This window comes from Dasypus novemcinctus, chromosome 7 (genome assembly GCF_030445035.2).
Source record: "Dasypus novemcinctus isolate mDasNov1 chromosome 7, mDasNov1.1.hap2, whole genome shotgun sequence".
Lineage (NCBI taxonomy): Eukaryota > Metazoa > Chordata > Mammalia > Cingulata > Dasypodidae > Dasypus > Dasypus novemcinctus.
The window spans coordinates 134478517-134499497 of record NC_080679.1 but is presented as its reverse complement, the minus strand read 5'-3'; the positions used below and the strand labels follow the sequence as shown (position 1 = coordinate 134499497).

At 39.0% G+C, this 20981-nt stretch overlaps 1 protein-coding gene across 5 annotated transcripts in view; it reads right to left on the bottom strand.

Moving 5' to 3' along the window:
- Positions 1-20981, bottom strand: part of UGGT1 (UDP-glucose glycoprotein glucosyltransferase 1) — a 111350-nt gene that overhangs the window by 54393 nt on the left and 35976 nt on the right. For all 5 annotated transcript variants that reach the window (XM_004457806.5, XM_071216499.1, XM_071216498.1 and 2 more), the window contains 8 exons: positions 19005-19096; positions 17644-17794; positions 15477-15596; positions 13973-14058; positions 10996-11131; positions 6823-6954; positions 1628-1792; positions 88-208 (listed from right to left, as the gene is read on the bottom strand). In XM_004457806.5, coding sequence (XP_004457863.1) covers positions 88-208; positions 1628-1792; positions 6823-6954; positions 10996-11131; positions 13973-14058; positions 15477-15596; positions 17644-17794; positions 19005-19096 — 1003 coding nt within the window. The remainder of the gene's footprint in view (positions 1-87; positions 209-1627; positions 1793-6822; positions 6955-10995; positions 11132-13972; positions 14059-15476; positions 15597-17643; positions 17795-19004; positions 19097-20981) is intronic.

Genomic DNA, 20981 nt, shown 5'->3' with positions numbered 1-20981 from the left:
TTACACTTCAATAGGTACAAAGACTATAAAGAAAAATTTTTTAAAGCAAACAAAAAAACAAAAAGTTATCGCTGCAATGCTCCTTACTAGTTGCTGTTAAATCCAGGTACTCTCGTTCAGCTGTCAAGATCCTAGAATTGATCCGTGGAACAACATTTGGCTGATTCATGATATACTCCACCACATCCTGATCATGCGACAGTTCACCCTACAGTAAGGACAAAAGGGTGAAAGGGTTAAGCTCACTTGATCAATAACAATTCTTAGGAACTAAAAATTTGCTAACTCTGTAATAGCTAATGTGTTGATAACAGCTAAGAACAGAAGTCACCATCTTCTGGGTCCCTATAATGGCCAAGTATGTGCTGGGTACTTTATATACAGTATCTCTAACTCTTTCATAGTACGAGACAGATTTTATTTATTTCTATTTTACAGATGAGAAAGCTGAGGCACAGAAGGTTAAACAACTTAGTCACAGAACTAATGACAAATTAATATGAAATGCAAACCCATTTTATCTGGTCTCCCCTCACACTATTCTTTCTCCTGAGAAAAGGCAACCTCTACAAATTATAAGAGTTAACATAAGTTTAAATCCGCCCTGGTATCTGCTTATGCTTAGCTCCCTAAAGGAGAAAGACAGAGGCCTCCTCTGAAGCAATTAACATACTTAGATAAAAATCACCCCAGGTTTTATCAATCTCAGGCATCCAAGTAACCCTACACCTCCAGAGTCACAGTTTATACTGGGCAAGCAGAACTCATTTACCATTTCTTCCTTTTCATATGCCTTATATTATAGAAATAGTCGTGCTTTGAAGGTAGACTCGGAGGTAAGTATCAATGGCTGTGGTAACTTGCAATTTTTTATACTTAGAATATTTCCTATAAAAGCTTATTTTATAGTGATACTCAAGGGAAAGATAGATGTGAACAAAATATACATATTCAAGTCTGAAAAATTTGAATTAGATACTATGGCGGCTACTTTATTCAAGAGTGCAAACTTAACAGACAAATTTTCAAACTGTAATCTAATAATAAACATATGAACTGGCCACATAACTCAAAAGACTTACCAACATACTACCTGCCTCACCATACATTTAAGTCCATGTATACAACTTTGGTCACTCTTACAAAAGTTCATTTTTTTCCAATTAGAAGCCTATACAGCTCAAGAAGAGCAATTTAGCAACATCTACCCAAATTTAGAAAATACATATCTTTTGATCCAGCTATTCTAAACACACACACACAGTGGTTATTTCTAGAAAGAGAACATGAGTGGCAGGGGACAGGAGTGAATGGGAGAGTGTCTCTTCATTTACACCTCTGCACATTTTTAATTTTATATAATGTGCATATCCTACCTTTTAACAGTGAATTTCATTCAAAATTTAAAGTGTGTATTACCCTTTGGCCCAACAATTCCAGTTACTCATAATTTAAATCAGCTACCTTAAATATAGTGCATGAACTGAAGGAAAACATGATTAAGGAAGAAATGTATGAGAACCATATCTTACCAAATATGTAACATTAATAAAGACAGATACTATGAAACCTACAACCAGTCAACCAAACTGTTCTCTTTAAAAATTGGCCTTGAAATGCCACTCACCAAATACACCGCTCTTTGAAAGAAAGTTGTGGTCTCCAGGATTTTGTGCATTGTGATGGTTTCCAACTCATCAGGATCCAGCTGCTCCTTTTCAAAGGGCATGCCATTGAACAAAACAACAGGCAGGGGACCAACCCCAGTCTGCTCAGAGTAGGCTCTCGCTTCCTGAAAAATGAGGGACCACAATCAGTACATTTTTGTCCTTCATCAGGCAAATGGAACAAAGAATATATTTTTTCCATGTCTGTTCCATCAAGAAAAAAAACAACAATCGCCAGAAACATGGTTGGCAAAATAAAAACCTAGAGCAATTTCTATAAAGCAAAGGTGACATCACAGTTAATACTTGGCAAATTTGAGATTGAATTACTGAGTTTTTATAATACCAATAAACCTTACAAATTAGTGATTATGTGTATTTTAATTTTAAGTAGCCCCGGCTACCAAACTTGAATTACATATATTATAGTCAGCACTGCCCAATAAACTTTCTGTAATGATGGAAATATTCTATCTGTGCTGTCCAATACAGCAGCTAGTAACATATGTGGTTACTGAGCAACTGGAAATTGGCTAGTATAGCTAAAGAAATGAATTTCTAATTCCAGTTACATTTCAATACCCAAATTTATAGCTAGGGGCTACCATAATGGGCAGTAGATCTATAGTCTCCCATAAATTATTAGTGCTCCTGGACAGAAAGCCTGAGATAAAGTAGTTATACCCAAGTCTAAATCAGTAGGGGTCCAAATTATTATTAAGAAATAATACATTAAAGAGCAAAACAAGGTTTATGGGGAAGCCATAACCTCAAACTTTGCTCTGCAATACACTAAACTAAATCATTTTCCTTCTCTAGGACAAAAGCAGTTTCTAGATAGTGAAATGCCAGAGTAACAAATAGCAAATGTATCTGAGAAGAATGATTTTCCTGGATTGTCAACACAGATACTGGTCCTTCAGATTTCAACCACAGACCCAGCACTAACTTTTCAGAGTAGAAAATACATCATTACCCAAGATATAAAGAGAATTAATTTAACTTTATTTTTTTTTAGTATTTATTTATTCCTACCCCCCTTGCTGTTCTATGCTTACTGTCTGCTCTCTGTGTCCATTCACTGTGCATTCTTCTGTGTCTGCTTATCTTCTCTTTAGGCAGCGCCAGGAACCAATCCTGGTACCTCCTGGAGTGGGAGAGAGGTTGAGCTCCTGTGCTACCTCAGCTCCCTTGTCTGCCGTGTCTCTTACTGTCTCTCCTTTAGTCTCTTTTTGTTGCATCACCTTGCTGCACCAGCTCTTCTCTCAGACCAGCTTGCTGGGCGGGCCAGCACTCCATGTGGGCCAGCACCCTGCTCAAACCAGCTTGCCATGTGGGCCAGCTTGCCTTCACCAGGAGGCCCTGGGACTCAAACCCTGCACCTCCTATATGGCAGATGGGAGCCCAACTGCTTGAGCCACATGCGCTTCCCTATTTTACTTTAAGAGTTATTTTAAAAATTCTTTTTAACCTCTTTGTAACTAATATTTTTCTGAAAATAGCAGAATTATCTATAAATGTTTTTAGATAGGGCAAATAGAAAAATGTTTCAATTGGGTAAAGAACACCAGTCATTAGTAACAGACTGCTTAGTTTCTAATCAGATCTAACCACAGTAATAAACAATGGTGAGATTTATCTGATAAGCTGTAATATGGAATAGCTGAAAGGCCTTACAGGTAATTTCAATAATTTCTATCACTGTTTAATAATCTTTAATTTATCCCCCCCAATCCTTACATGCTAATTCTGTTCTTTAAAAATAGAAACTTTATTTTAATATAATTTGAGCTCTGAAAACCATCCCCCTAAAAACAACGAAAAAAAAATCAAAACAAAACCAAAACCTGTATTATAACACTATGTGACATTAACAAATTCATAAAATTGGTTTTCTCTGGCAAGGGAAATGAGTGAAAGTTAGGAGTAGGAAGAAGATGACTGACTATACACCTTCCTTTTTGCTACTTGGAAAATAGCTTGAAAAGACCAAATAACAGGGAAGCGGATATGGCTCAAGCAAATGAGGCCCGGCCTATCACGTGGGAGATCCTGGGTTCGGCTCCTGTTGCCTCCTAGAGAAGACGAGCAAGGCAGTGAGCTGACACAATAATATGATGCAACAAGAGACGACACAAGAAGGAAAACATAATGAGAGATACAACAAAACAGGGAATGGAGGTGACCCAAGCAATTAGGCACCTCCCTCCCAACATGGGAGGTCCCAGGTTCGTTTCCTGGTGTCTCTTAAAAGGAAGATGAGCACACAATGAAAAGACACAGCAAATACAAACAACGAGAAGTTGGGGAGAAATACATAAAATTAAAAAAAAAAAAAAAAAGACCAAAAAGAATGCAGCCCAATTATCAAAGAGTTAAATTTAAAAATGGATTTTTTCTATCAACTGATCATTAAAAATGCTAAATAATTTAACATTAATGACAGCCAAGTCTTTTGTGTGAGCCACCACAACAATGACAAAAGAGATTAATAAGGATGCAAAATTAATAGGCCAAATGCAAAATGTTTCCACGTATAAAACAGAACGTTTACCAAGCATTATTGTTACTGGCTTTGAAAGAGTTAAAATATATACCTTTCAGACTAAGTTCTCTTCAGCTTAAAAGTTCTACTTTAATGGCATTGCCTAGTTTTAGAAATAATTACTACCTTCAGACATAAAAATACTGTACCTTCAGTTGTGTTACAAAAGGCACAGACATTTGCAAGTGCAACGACATTTGCTAAAAGCAATTAGTATTTCTAATAAACCATTTCAAAAGATTCCATTCTCTTAGGCTTCTTATTTTTCTGAGGGGCAAAGCATCTGCCATTTTAAAAATCTTACTTATCATTACATTTTAGTACTTCTGGAGATCTTCTCAACATTCTTGCCTTGACAGTATTTCTATTCAAGTAGCTAGGAAATTAAATGGCTTAAATACAAATTAAATAATCTGCTTATATAGTGAAGAACCTCTAATCACTGCAGATGAGGAAACCGGCTGGGAAACCAATAAGGAACTAGCGTCTGTTCTCCTCCCATTTAATTCTTTAGCACAGTAAAGATTTCGAACCAGAAAACACAACATGTAAAAAAGTACCCTCTTCCCCAATTTGTGTAGTCTACTCAATACTGTCTAAGAAAATATTCTGACATAGTAACCGTTCACAATAAAAGGGGTACCTGTGCTTTTTCTTTAATGGGATGATAAAAAATTAAAGCTAAGCATTTTCCAACTGTGAAACAGAAAATTCCACGAATTCCCTCAAGTCCTTGGTATTACCAAAGTGGCTATCCTTTTTTATTTTCTAATTTCACTTAATTCTTTTTCTATAGGGTACTTTTGCTGTTTCTGTCAATCTGAAAAATCACTGGGTACCCACACAAATATTATTTTATTAAAAAAAAAAAAGTTAACTGAACAGAAGGCTGCTATAATGCAACCAATCTCAGGCTAAAATGAGACAGTCGGAGAGCCAGCTGAAACTTCAGACCCTGACTTGATATACCTTAGACAATGCAGACTGAAAACTAAAGCACAGAATCAAAAACAGGAAAGAGCAAGAAGGCAGGTGCGCTGCCTCCTCTCACGTCCATGAGCTCCAGTATGAACTTACTTTTTACACAAGTGTCGTTACAGCCCCAGTCTTTCAGTTTTGTACTTATTATCAGGTTACAAATAAATATTTCTTTTCAATATTTCACATTTGTGTCTCTAAAAAGGTTAATCCCAGAGTTGTCAGGAGTCGCCTCCTCTAGGAAGCTTTCAAAACTGACCTTGTACCAAGCGGCAGCGCTGCCCCTCTCTCCTCTAGCCTTCCACACACAAGGTGCAATCACTCACACACTCCTCCCTGCACTAAAACCTGACTGCCCTCATGTCTTTGTCTCCCCAGTTCCCCAAGAATAGTCACCACAGCTTATCAAAACATTCTAGTGTCAGGGCTAGCTAGTACAGAGAAGGTACCCAGAACTATTCTATATGTTTAAGATTAAAATTTTAATGTACTTTACATTTCTTTATTCTGTACTCCAAAGCATTTCAGAAATTCCTCTAATTGTTCTTGTGCTTTGTTCTGTTTAGTCCCCTCTAAAACCTAAATTAATTTATAGAAGCAGATCTATTAATCTCCATTTAACCAAATTAACTATTTACCTGGCATTCAGATTAAAGCCTGCTGGACACTTAGGCTGGTTGAGCAGCTTTCTAGAATGCCCACCCACTTCTGCTCCATTTAGTTGAGCACTTGCTTAGCAAAGATCTTATAGTGCCTGTTCCCAAATCAACTGCTTTAAGTGAGATTACATAATTTAAGATTATGTAAATCAGTAAAATATGCATGCAGAAAGAAAAAGTTGTTCTTCCCAAGAAAACAAAGCTGAATGACTGGAAAAACTCAAAAAAGGTGAGAGGCTAAAATCAAGTGATGCTCAGTTGGGTGTGAGTAAGACAAATATAAAAGACTTGGGAGGAAAATTATAAAAATTTAGAAGGATCCTATATTCAGATAAAAGAGAAATTATAAACAAAGATAGCCTAGATCGCCAAAGAGAAACCAAAGGTCTTGCCCTTTACTTAAGAAAGAAAAAAAAAAGTTGGTAAAGAAGGACACATTTATATGTTTAAGTTAAAATGAAATGTTTCAGAACTTCAGCATCCATTTTCAGTAAAAAGGCCTACTTGTTCCTGATTGCAATAAAGGTCCTTTACTGTATTTAAATTCTAACAAAAAACACTATTACTTTTAATTTTAAAATTCTAAAATGTTTCCCTATATCCTTATTAACACACTTCACCATTCTGTTAATTTATAATACATTCTCATTCTTCACCTAAAAAACCTAAATGATACACATTAAACTGTACATCATACACTTCCAATGGATTTTTTCTAGAACAGACTTCATACAAGCACGTCACAGTCTTGTGAAAAATATATTGTCCTTCAATTTAATAGTGGATATGCCAGCTAAAAATCAATGATATCTTCACAAAACTGAGATATAAATACACATTCAAACCCTCAGAAGAGATCTGGTTTCTGAACTTTTCAACCGCCACCACCATCATCAACAACAGGAAAGCAACAGTCAGAAAAAAAGGGAGTAAAAACACACTGCCGTTAAAGGATTAGCAAGAAGCCTTTTACCTTCCGGTTCTGGTCGTAAGCAGAATCAATCCCCAGAATGCTATTCACTTCGACATATGGATATTTCTTCTCCAGGACACTGACCACATGATCAATTTTCACTGTTTCTCCAGTCCTCACCTTGTTATATATCTGACAAAAGAAAAACCAGGTAATCAAATACACTTTTAAATCCAAATTTCAAATTGTTTATTATAAAAGATTTCTCAAGAGTCAAGGAAAACACGGCTATTTTTCTAAAAAAGGTCAAGTGGGGTAAGCAAGTCTCCCTTTTTCATAGACTTCCTTAAGATGCCTTCTCAGGTTAGAAACTAAATCTTAAAATGACCAAAACAGTTCATGGACACATTATGCCCCAAATGCAAAACAGCATCAATTTAAGAAAATGTGAACATGTATAAGCAATCGTGGAAATAAGAACTCATGTCCATGATGTTTGGGGGGTAGAGGTGGGAGTTGCAAAATACTTATGGCATAATCTGTTTTTTAAAAACAGACCCAAGATAAAAATAAAAAAATAAAAACAATTTTTAAAAACCAGACCCAAAACAAAAAAAAAGACATTCTTTCAACACTGGCTATCTTTAACAAGTAGAGAATTAGGGCAAGGAGGGGGAAAGACAGAGATTTTAAATGACTCACTTTAATATTATTTAATGTTATTTGAGTGTTGTTTTTTAAGAATGAGCATATACTATCTTTACAATTAAAAATTAAAAAAAAAAAAAAGAAATGAAAACTAGTATTATCCTTTCCTCAAGGAAACATACACACAGCTCTGGGGGGAAAAAAAAACTTTTAAAAAAAGACTTTAAAACACTTATTATCGGGAAGTGGATGTGGCTCAAGCAATAAGGCCTCCGCCTACCGTATGGGAGGGCCCGGGTTCAATTCCTGGGGCCTCCTTGTGAAAATGAAGAAGAGAAAGTGTGCCTGCACAGTGAGCCAGGGCCGAGTGGGTGTCCACACAGCAAGCCAAGTGCTCACATGGTAAGTCAAGCGCCCACGCAAGTGCCTGCATGGTGAGCCAACTGCCCACGTGGCGAGCCGAGTGCCCGTGCAGTAAGCTGAGCGCCTGCATGGGTGCCCACGGGGCAAGCCGAGTGCCCACGAGTGCCTGCATGGTAAGGCAGTGCCCACATGGCAAGCCGCTGCCTGTGCAGTGACCTGAATGCCCACATGGTGAGCCAACTGCCCACGTGGTGAGCCGAGTGCCCGTGTAGTAAGCTGAGTGCCTGCATGGGTGCCCACGGGGCAAGCCGAGTGCCCACGAGTGCCTGCATGGTAAGGCAGTGCCCACATGGCAAGCCGCTGCCTGTGCAGTGACCTGAATGCCCGCATGGTGAGCCAACTGCCCACGTGGTGAGCCGAGTGCCCGTGTAGTAAGCTGAGTGCCTGCATGGGCGCCCACGGGGCAAGCCGAGTGCCCACGAGTGCCTGCATGGTAAGGCAGTGCCCACATGGCAAACCGCTGCCTGTGCAGTGACCTGAATGCCCACATGGTGAGACAAGTGCCCACACAAGTGAGTCATGAAGCTTAGATGATGACGCAACAAAAGAGAGACAAGGGGAGAATCAAGGTGAAGCGCAGCAGAGACCAGGAGCTGAGGTGGCGCAATTGACAGGGAACCTCTCTCCCCATCAGAGGTCCCCAGGATCAAGTCCTGGTGAATCCTAGAGGACAAAGACAAAAAGAGAAACAGATACAGAAGAGAAGACAAAAAGAGAAATAGATACAGAAGATCACACAGCAAATGGACACAGACAGCAGAAACAGCAAGGCAGGGGAGGGGAAGGGGAAGAAAAAAAATAAATTTTTAAAAACACAATGATCATCAGCATCTTTTTTCAAACCTATTTCATTCTCCACAGCCTTGCTGATAGTTACCTTCACCATCATTTCTCACGGAGATCATGGCAACAGCTCATTTATTAGCATCCCTGCCACTTTCCTTCCCCTTCATGCACAGCATCGGAATGATTTTTTTAAAGTCAAATTTGGCCCGTTCTCTGCTTTCTCTCTGCGCAGCACTACTTAAAGAATGAGCTCCAAGCCCCAGGTGCCAAGCTCACAAAGCCCTCCATGATGAGGCGCCCAGGTGCCCACCTTGCTCTCCCAGTAGTTGCTCAAGCCCTGCTAACAGGGTGGAATCTCTACTTCTGATCTGTCATCACTTGTGACAGTTTGAATTTGGTGAATCCCAAAAAAAGGTTATATTTTTTAATTAATCCATTCCTGACCCTTTGACTGCATTAGGTTCAGTCAGGGGACCCTGATTAGATCACTTCTGATTGGGCTAGGTTAGTGAGGTGCGACTCGGGTTCAGTCCCCGCCCTCTTACTGGAGCCTTAGATAAAGGGAGAGCAAACCTGAGGCTGGGCCCCAGAACAGCTCAAGGCTGAAGAGATGAGCCATATGCCTGATCGCCCACAGCCGAGCTCCTGGGGACGTGCGCTCTGAGAGGAGGCAGGACCTAGGCAGGGACTGGCAGCCATCTTGCCTTACCACGTGGCAGGACGCAAGGATCACCAGTAGCTGACTTTGGTGAGAGGGCATCTGTGATGGTGCCTTGACTTGAACATTTTGTCACAACCTCAGAACTGTAAGCTTTACACCTAATAAATTTCCCATTATAAAAGCCAACCCATTTCTGGTACTTTTTATTGGCAGCCTTTGGCAAACTAAGACACCACTGTTGAGCAGACTCTCATTTTCCCTGCTAGACTCAGGTAGGGCTATTTCCACTCCATGACTATCCCCACAAAAAAGGAGGTCCTCTGCTGCCACAGCTAGTGGGTTTTGCCACAATGTATATGTGTCTGCATGTGCCCCCCAAGTAGATTTGAAGGTGTTTTGAACAGAGTGAAATCTTACTACTCTTTGTATTCTGTGCAGCTAGTACCAGACCTGGCACATGTGGGCTTACATTACTCAAATAAGTGAACAGTTTAACAAACAAAAATCGTCCCTGACTGAACCTGTAAACAATAAACATAACATACATAAAACAGAAAAGCAGTATCATGATTAGGGGTAAAATACAAGGGAACTGAAAGGTATGCTTGGGAGGGATTTGAATGGGGAAATGTGGGTTCTATATACATTTCCACAATTACAAAAAAGAGAGAAACTAAGGATATAATTGCAGTTAAATGCAATACACGGTTCTAGATGGGATCTAAGAATGGAAGGAAAAAAGGCTCAAAAGAACATTCTTGGGATATAAGAAAAAATTGAAATATAGAACTTAAGCTTTATAGTAACATTAAGTTTCTTCAACGTGAAGTGATATTCATGTAAGTGAACATCCTTGGTTCTTAGGAAACATAAGTGGAAGTTTTATGTTTTTAAATGATGTATGCATCCTGTTCTCAAAGTTCAGAAAATAGATGGATGATGGATTGATGGACAGATGGAGAGATAGAATGATATAGCAAAGGTGGCAAAATGTTAAAATTGGTGATTCAGTGTATCTGGGCAGGGGATATTGGAGTTCTCTATATGGGGTTTGTATTTTTGCAACTCTAAGTTTGAAATTATTTCAAAATAAAAAATTTAAATTAAAAAATATGAATAAGGGGTAAGTATAAATTGCTTTAAAGATGGTTTTAAAACAGGTACTACTGATCTGTAAATAAGTAACTTACAAAGCTTATGTTTCAAGTGTAAAAAATAAGAAGATGAGGAAAATTCTTTGAACTTGAGCAAGTAAATGAATTAAATATACAAACAATTCAGGCATTTCAAAGTTTGCCCTTAAAATTGAGAAACCAGAGTTTCTCAGTAAATTTTATGACTTAATATTAAAACTAAATCCTAATCAGAAAAGCAGATGATGGGCTCAAATGAAAAACAATATCACTTTTTTTTAAGCAAGTGAGAAAGAACATCATCACATAGACCAAAATGCATCAACCGTCAATTTCAAACCACCAAAAAGCAAAGACTAAGATACATGAGCAGGGCTCTTAAGGAAGCTTATCTAAACTGAAATCACAGCACTCTATTATGAATGTTATCAATAAAGTAACCGTGACCCCAGGAATTAAAAAAACAGAGTTTGTGTAAAATAACTTACTTTTTCTCTTTATAGAAATACAGAATCCTCTTACCACATATTGCTGTTTAGAGTAAATTAGTTTAAAAATTTGTCACTTTAAACAAAAACATACATGGATCAGAGTCTGGAAGGCATGGTAATCGTCCACTTCTTGGGCAACATAATTATATGCTCTAAGGACAGCCACTCCAGCATCGTGCATCCCATCAACATCTTCAGAGTCATTAACCACAAAGATCAAACCAATCCTTGGGGGTTGGGGGGAAGGGAGAAAAATGAAGAAAAAGAAACTTATTCCAAGAACGCAACCTATTAAAAGAAATGGGATCCTGTATCCCACCTAAATATTGTAGCTGACAGAGGAAAATCACTATCAGTGCAAAGCAAAGTTCACATCCCACTCTAGCGTGGTTCTCAAAGGTATACATCACTTACAAAATAAAAAGTCAGGCTCTCCAAAGTGGCTTAGACTTTTGTATTTTAGTTGTTTCCAATCATAAAAAAGATTCTTTTACTGACATGAAAGTTGTTGCTATAGCCTTAGGTGGATGTTTTGTTCTGCTTTTAAACAAAAATTACTATATAAAGTGCCAGGAGAAATGAGAATTTACAGAAGATAAAAATATACAGAAAAGGGGACATTTTGAGATTCAACACTGGCAATATAAAAACTGTAGGTAAATGAAAAGCAGAAAAAGATTTCCTATTGTTCTTCAGCTAAAAGCTACAACCAAGGTTAAATCTTATTAAATTTTAAAATGTTAAATGTAGGAATAAATCACAGTGAGATGCTATTACACATCTCCAGATTGGCAAAAAAAAAATTTTACTGGCCAATACTAGCCACGTGAGGCTATTGTGCAGCTGAAATATAGCTAGTTCAAAGAGATATGAGCTCTAAGTTTAAAATATTCAATGGATTTTGAATACAAAAAAATTGCAAATTATCTAATAATTTTTCGATTGATTAAAGTTGAGGTGCTATTTGGGATATTAGCTAAAATAAAGTATATTAGTAAAATTAATTTCTCATGTTTCCATTTATTTTCCTAATGTGCACTCTAGAAGATTTTAATAACATAGGCCGCTAGCACTGAGTAAGACACTACTGAGTCCTGATGAGAATATGGAGTAATGGGACTTTCAGACCCTGCTAGTGGGGGTCTAGACTGGTACGACCACTCTGGAAAACAATTTAGCATTATCCTGCATATTCTGTAAGTCCCAGCAATTTCACTCCTAAGTATACAAATAAACTGGAACATGGTGGCTGAGAAGATGTACAAGAATATTCAAAGCAGCATTGCTGATATAAACCAAAACCTGGAAAAATAAGATGTCCAACAGTTGGACAGAAAAAAAGTGGTATATTCATACAATACACTACTCTGCAGCAGTGCAAATGAAAATGAAAACTATGCACAACACAAAAGCCTCTCACAAATGTAAAGGATATTCTCACGACTCTGAAGCGTTGTCTAATTTTTGGTCCTTTTACAAGATGCTTTCCATAAATAACAGTCAATCCTGATTTTCCCAGCAAGATAGAGCTTTTTAGATTGATTACACCAGAGGCTGCGCTTCTTTCTATTTGAGACATTACTCCAACTTTTCTAAACAATCTCTGAATATGTGAATGCAATACAGTAGAATCCCATCAAACTTATTTGAGTTTAACTATATGTGCTCAGATCAAAAAAGGATGGGGGCGGTCGGCAAGAGGTCAGAAAGAGAATCAGAGACAAGGTTTGACCAGGCAAATGGGAGATGGCTGAGTGATCTGCATCCGCTCTTCCTATTGGCCCCAGCTCCTGTGGGCATGTCAGCACATGAAAACACAAGTTAAACATGTGTTCGTGTGTGTGTTTTGGGTTTTGGCACAGCATGGCTTCTAAACACAAATCTAGTAATTTATCTGGGTGTTCAAATGAAGAAACAACTCTGGAGATCATGACACATAAATAAAGCCATATGTCCTTTATAGATGGTTTAAGAGATTTCTCAGGAGGGTGGGGAGGGGACATTTTTTTAAATTTGTTGTTTAATAAATTTTAAAAATGGAGATATAATTCATGCACCATAAAATTCATCCATTTAAAGTATACAATTGAGAAGTTGTTCGTTTATTCAAAACGTTGTGCAATGACTGCTATCATCTGACTCACAGGGCATTTTCATCACCTCCAAAAAGAAACCCTGTACCTTTTCAGTCAGCCCCTACTCCTTCCTCTCCTCAGCCTCCAGCAGCCACTGATCTCCAAATCCAACTTTTCTATAAAACTTTGTCCTTCCCTCCTATCCTTTCTCAGACATGATCTTTTGAATCCCTGAAATCCTACAGTACTTACAAAAAAGTAGCATATAACCTAGCACTTGATCAAATATCTTCTTAGAGTATTTTCAAGCATGCATGGTACTTTTTCCAGGGAGGTGGGAATGTGGCTTATATACTGTCCACAACACAATATATGGGCATGGAACACACAACAGCATTTGTTGGCTGAAAAATTCTTTTCTTCTTTATTTTCATATTTTCTAAAAATTCAAATTTCACCAAGTAAAATTATCAGATTTTATTCAGAATGTACATAAAAATACCTTAACAATTATAGGTAAAACCTTTAAAGAATTGTTTCTTAAAATGAACAGTGGAAACTCAAGTCCCTGGTAGACTTGACAATGCAAGTGAAATAAATGTGTCTATTAATAGCTACAAAACATTATATATACATTTAATTCTTGACTGAAGCTACTGGCAAAATTTCTGTATTTCCAGCCAATGTGGACTAGGTTTTGTGATGTGGACACTCAGGAAAATTCCCTTTTCCTGGGAAGCAAGCTGAGACCACAAACTATTTTCATATGGGCTGTTTATTAATAATTCAATGGTGGTAAGCTTCTATTCATTGAAAAATCAAATATTCTAAACTAAAATATACAAGCTTCACACCAAGCAGAAGATAAAACTGCCATTAACAAGCCCCACTATTAATTATCCTACCATTCAGTAGCTACCAGACTTTCATTTAAGAATGGCAAACAAAACCTCAGCTAAATGAGAAGCATCACCAAATGCACACCGGCGTTACCTCAGGGGGATGTGGTTGCTGAGGAACATCTCGGCTGTGTTCATCAGCTCTGCTGTGCTCTCATGAGCAGGGTCAATTATGAAAACCTGTTGACGGAAAGAACACAGGAAATGACACTCACTCAAATGTCACTGGGTCAAATAGAAACCTGTTAGGTCTTTGGCCTGGAAAGCAAATTTTTCCCAGCTACTGTTACATGACAAAGAGGAGCTACACAAATAGCACTTACCCTCACTTTATGTGCAAACAGTATGACCCTGAAAGGCTGTGGTTTTTCCCCTGGTCTTCATTAATAGCCTGGGAACAGTTTTCTAGATTGCCAAACCTTATCCTTTCACTACACCAAGCAAAAACCAAATTTTATTGACTCTCCCACTTTAGAAAAGGAAGAGTACCTTTCTGTGTATTTATTTTTAAAAGGATCTATGCATAAAGAATTCATTTAGGGAAACGGACTTTGGCCCAGTGGTTAGGGCGTCCATCTACCATATGGGAGGTCCGCGGTTCAAACCCCGGGCCTCCTTGACCCGTGTGGAGCTGGCCATGCGCAGTGCTGATGCGCGCAAGGAGTGCCGTGCCACGCAAGGGTGTCCCCCGCGTGGGGGAGCCCCACGCGCAAGGAGTGCGCCCGTGAGGAAAGCCACCCAGCGTGAAAAGAAAGAGCAGCCTGCCCAGGAATGGCGCCGCCCACACTTCCCATGCCGCTGATGACAACAGAAGCGGACAAAGAAACAAGACGCAGCAAATAGACACCAAGAACAGACAACCAGGGGAGGGGGGGAAATTAAATAAATAAATAAATCTTTAAAAAAAAAAAAAAAAGAATTCATTTAGGACCAAATTTTTATATCACAAAATAATAACTATCACTTATTGAGCACTCATTATGTGCTAAGCAATTTCACATATCCCATTTAATAAAATTCAGACCCAAATTAAATTTTGACTGGGATGAGGAAAAGTGGTTTCATGAATAAAAAGGAAAAAAAATCCTTTTCCCTGCATGTTTTGAGGAAGCCAACCTTGGCACTAATCTACCTCTTTAGTAGCTATAAAGAAGAGAAAGAAATCAGAGGGCAAAAAGAGAACCTGCTCTATCTCTATACAGTGGGAAAATAAATAACAACAAAAACTGACAAAAAGACTTAAGTACTACTTTGAGCTACTAAGGGATTAAGCCACTAAAGAAAGCCAGGAGCACCACAGGTCTTGCCAGTAAAAGGCCAACGCCTCAGGTGATGACACAGCGATGGCTCCACACTAAGGACTTGGGCACAGTGGAGGCTACATGCCACTCTGAGAGCGCACAGCTGCCCCCAAAATAACCAAGACATGCCCAACCCCTTCCAGTTTGAAACTGGACTGGAAAAAAGGTCATATTAGTGAGTTGGGGGTGGGGAGGCAGTAGTAAGGGAGAGCAGTGAACACTCTAGAGATGACCAGAAAGGGAAAGGAGAGGGCAAGGGAGAGCCGACAACTAGAAGACAGGAAAGCTTTTACTTACCATATTATGTAAGTTTTTTCTGATCTGCCTGATAACACCTGGAAAGGTGGGTCGTAGCAACTCCTGTAGATTAGAAGGCCATGCATTGTATCTGCTGTCAACCTCCAGGTTGTTGATCCACTAAGAGGAAAAAAAATGCAATGTGGTGCATACATTTAATATGCTTCAGTAATAACTTCAATTACCTTACAATACTTCATATGGGAAGAGACCATTTTCAAATTTTTGGTAATAGAGAATTTAGGATACAAAGATCAAGTAGAAAAATGAATGACTGAGAGATAATCCACAGGGAAGCAGAGGTAGCTCAGCTGATAGAGGATGTACCTACCATATGGAGGATCCAGGGTTCGATCCCCAGGGCCTCCTGACCTTGTGGTAAGCTGGCCCATGCACAGTGCTACGGCACACAAGGAGTGCTGTGCCCCGCAGGGGAGCCCCCGCATTGGGGTGCCCCAGCGCAAGGAGTGCACCCTGCATGAAAAAAGCGCAGCCTGCCCATGAGTGGTGCTGCACACACGGAGAGCTAACTCAGCAAGATGACACAACAAAAAAGAAAAGAGACACAGTTTCCCAGTGCCACAGGATAATGCAAGAGGATACAGAAGAACACACAGTGAATGGACACAGAGAGCAGACAATGAGGGGGAAGGGTAAAGAAATAAAATAAATCTTTAAAAAAAAAGGAGGGGGGAGAGTATAACTGCTGGGTAAAGCAGATTTAAAAAAAAAAAAAAAAAAGAGACAATCCACAGAACAGAAGATTCGCAACCTACAAAACCAAAGCACTAGCTTCCAGAATGCATATAGACACTAGCATGTCAATAAGAAAATGACAAGCAGTCCCTTAGGAAAATGGGCCAAGAATATTAATATGAAATTTACAAAAGAAACACAAATCGGCAATAAGCACAGAGTACTTCTAGAAGGATACACAAGAAATTGACAATGCTTATTGTCTCTGAAGAGAAAAACTGGATAGCAAGACTTTTCACCACATACCCTTCTATATCACTTAAATTTTAAACTCTGAATGTATAAATTATTTCTTTAAAATAAATAAAATGTGATATTATGAATATAATATGATAAACTACATCTGTAGGTATCAACCTATATAAGTCTTGAAATAAAATGTTAAGTGAAAAAAAAAAAGTTGGTGGAGGACGAAGATAAAAGACAGTTATCCAAATTGCTAAAACATACTAAACAGTATGACATGTTGTTTAAGGACGCATACAGGGGATAAAAGTATAAAATAAGGATAGGGAGAATGCACACCAACTTCAGAGGAGGAATTACCTGCAAGGAGCAAAACTGAACTGGGAAGGGATATAAGAGGGCTTCGACTGAAGCATTTTTTTTTTTCCAAGAAAACAAAATATCTGATACAAAATCATTAGTGTTAAATTTAGTAAATATGATGACAGAGCACATGGCTGTTAATTATGTTAGTCTCTCTACTCTTTATAATAAAAAACACTCTAAACAGAAAATAAAATGGCGTAAGAGTAATCATCAAAACCAGTTATATCACCAAGTTAGAAGCCAAGTAATGATCCTCTACCTCCTACATTACGTCTTTCAATAAAACTGCTCTTAGATAAATGTAGTACAAAATCCATCAACCATGAAAGAAAGCCTGGAATGCCCAGGGTGTGACGGGCACGTTTCTAACATGTATGCAATTTCCACATGACCTCCACAGAGTGCTGTTTCCCACATTCTCTTTTACAGCTGAGGAGACTAAGGTTCAGAGAGATCAAAGAGCAGGTATTAACCTGTACAAACCCTTCAAATATCGAAATATTACATCTTAGTAAAAAAGGTTATTAACTAAAATGTCCTATTTTTAATAGTGAATTACACATCTTGTAACAAAATCACACAAAACTTGTATGCAACTGAAAAAATACAAATTGAACGCTCTTTCCCAGGAGCTGCTGGGCGGAACCTGGGGCTATACTGAAGACCCTGTAACTTAACTTGCTGAAGCATCTCAGGGCCTTCCTCACTATGGCACGTGGTCTCACAGAAGCAGTTGTGTGTCCTTGTTTCACGCCAACAAGAGAGATGGTGGGAAGAGCTCACCTCTCACAAAAGACAAAGAGAAAACCGTACTAAAGCCCCCGGACTGCCCCCTGACCCTGCCGTGGGTGCTACTTACTGAGATGGCTGGGCTCCGGATGTCAACCGCGTAGTCGGCCTCCGACGGCTGGATGTTCAGCTTCAAGACGTTATGCAAAGAAAGGCCTTCGATCCCCAGCCTGTGCAGGCCCTCCATGACCCGAGCTTCATTCCTTAGGACATCAAATAAACTGGGGAAAGAAAACGTCGGCGGTAAAAAAAACTTTAAAAACTGCCCATGCTGTGATCCCTACCATGAACAAAATCTACCCATTCAAATGCAATGCCCTATCAAACTAGTTCAGAAATCCAAAACAGAGCTCTTTCCTTGTTTCACCTTGTCCAAGAATGTGAAACCAAGCAGGGAGAACTTCTGGCTAGGCTCATACTTATTTACACTTACCAAGAGACATTGTGTATTGAAATTACTTCTAAATACATATACATAATTGGAGAATGAAGTAACCCCAAAAAAAGACATTCTATTACATATGTCTAATATATGTTTAAATATTAGTATCAGTACCAATATCGATTTATACAGGCATATACATATGTGACCACAGAAAAAGTCTGGAAGAATTCCCACCAAACTTAGAGGCGGGAGAGGCAGGGGGCAGGTAGAGATGTTGGGGCGGGATTTTTTAGTTGCTTTATTTCTGTGTTATTTAAAACTATTTACAGTAAGTACTCAGTTTGTAGTATCCTGGGAAAAAAACAAAAAAATACATATTTTAAATCAATGGAAACAGATATGGGCAATCTTTAAACCGTCCACATCCAGTTCAGTTAACTCATCTCTAACTCTGTACGCAATGTGTGGACATAAAAACTTAAAAATAATTATTGTGAAAGAGATCTTACTGTGGAAGCTGCTGTTTTTAATATACAGCTATTTTAAGTCCAAGATAAAAATCTGAATTCTATCTAACTGCCCACTCCCCCACCCCAAAAGTCCTGAAGACAACTTAGAGTTATCTAATTCTGAAACATCCTTAATAACAAAAAGGGATATTCAAAAGACATATGTAAGATATGTATGTAAGCTATAGAAGATGTAAGAACACTTTCAGGAATCCTAGAGACAGCACCTTCAAATAAACTGCCTCTTCCTCAAAGCAAAAGAACCTGTTCTTTTCTACATTTTTACAGTTAACAGAAAAACCAGAGCATTAAAATGGCATCCCTAGAAGACATGTTGCCCCTTAAATGCACACAGCACTCTGACAGAAGAGGTAGCATGTCCTGCCCATCAATCAGAAAACGTGTTTCCCCACACGCACTCGCTGGGGGTGGTAAGTCATCAGCTTTACATCATGCTGCCAGGAGGAGAATGACAAAACGAACATGTCACAAAGAACTACACATTGGAAACCTCAGAGAATGAAATATTACTCATACCTGAATATATCTTGTGTATCTAAATCAATATGAAGTCCGTTGATGAAGAGAGCTGAATCTCCAGGCTGCAATCCTAAAGTTCCCTTGAAATACTGAAAGATTTTAAAAATTATTAGGGAGCAGTAAGAGAATGTTTAACAGAAAAGTTTCAGTGTTTCTAGGCTTTTATATGCAAATCATGACATCTGTTTATTTATTATGGGAAACTAAGGCTAGGATTGCTTTCCAGAGCTGCTGCTTAGCATCAAACTGCACTATAAAGAAACTGCCAGTTGAGTGACAAATACCCCTCCTACCCTCATTCTACTGAAACTTACCACAACTCTTTCCTACAATGTCAGGGGATGAAATAAGCCAAGAACGGAGGATCACTTTTTAAAAAGAGAACATAAATATAACAGGACTAATTAAACAACAATTACCTAAATGTAGTTTAAAAATAACAAGGACATGTTTCTTTCTGCCACATAATATATTAGCATATTTTTTTCACTCTCTCTATTTGCTTTCCCAGCAGTACTTCTCTGGATTGCCTGCAAGGAACTGAAGATGGAATTTTCCCTTAACCCTCACACCAAAGAACAGATACAATTGTTCTTTGTCAGTAAAAAAACAAGTCTCTCATGACTAAAGGAATCGACTCCCACCCTTTCATATAAAAGAGAAGGAAGTCAGCTATCTTACTCAGGGTCCACCCTGCAATCCTGCCTTCTGTCCAACTGTGAAGTTAAGCACGCTGCAGAACTTTGCTTAACTTTTCTCACCTGTGCCAGGTAACAGTTGGCAAACACTTGTCACCCTTGCCTTTTCCACTTCTGCCAATCTTCCCTGGTTGTGATGCCAATCAAGGCTGTTACAGCATTCAGTAACACTACATCTCCTAATGAAGTCCAAAACTCTAACCTAAAAGGGCTTCAATGCCTGGATCAAGATGGCAATGGGAGATGCTTGAAGAAGCTTTGAACAACCAGCAAGAACTGATAGAAACATCTTTCTCAAAGCTCCAGAAAACAGATAAAGGACTGCAGTAACAGGGCAAGGATGGAATCAAGAAGGCATCCCAAAAGCAGTAGGATCTGGTGAAGCACTGGCTGGCCCACCCCACCCCCCAACCTCCCCCGCACCAGCTGGGTGTGGACCCAGCCTAGATTCCCAGTACTCTCTGGCCCTGGTTCCAGAAGAAGCTGAGGAACTCTTGTGCACACACTGGGAGCTTGTATATCTGGCCAAATCTATCTGGTGGTAACCTGACCACTGTCCCAGAAACTTGCCCTGCATGTAGAAGGTGGCTCATCAAGCTTTCCTACAAAATGCTGTGGCAGAGCAGTCAAGGGGCAAGGGATTGTTAGCTATAGGACATGGAGTGCAGTACCCAGGACTGTGAGAAAACTGTTTCCTAGGGAAGAGCAGACATTTGTATCACTGTAAATGGGGGATTCCTAAGGCCACATGAGCATGCCCAAAATGAGACAAGAGCAGAAAGGACCAGGGAGGCCCCTATGCCTTGGCCTGGAGCTGTTCTCCAAACTCATCATATGCGTAAGCTCTGAAGAGAGCACTCGCACAGGTCCATCTGCAAAGACTGGGAAAGGTGATTTTTTTTCCCCTTTTTCTTTATCAAAATGTCCAGGTTTCAACAAAAGATTACAAAACAAACAAAGAAATAAGAAGTGATGGTCCAGGCAAAGGTGAAGATTAAAGCATTTGAAACAATCAAGGCAGAAAATCAGACCTGGGAAAATCTAAACTTTAAAAAAATGGTCCTAAATATGCTCAGAATACTAAAGAAAAACATGGACAAAGACCTAAAGAAGTCAGGAAAACGACAGATGAACACAAAGAGAATATCCATAGACAAAGGGAAATTATTAAAAGGAACCAAAGGAACCAAACCGAGCTGAAGACCACAGTAAGGGGAAAAAAATCCCTAGCAGGGTTCAACAGCAGATTGGAGCTGGCAGAATCAGTGAACCTGAA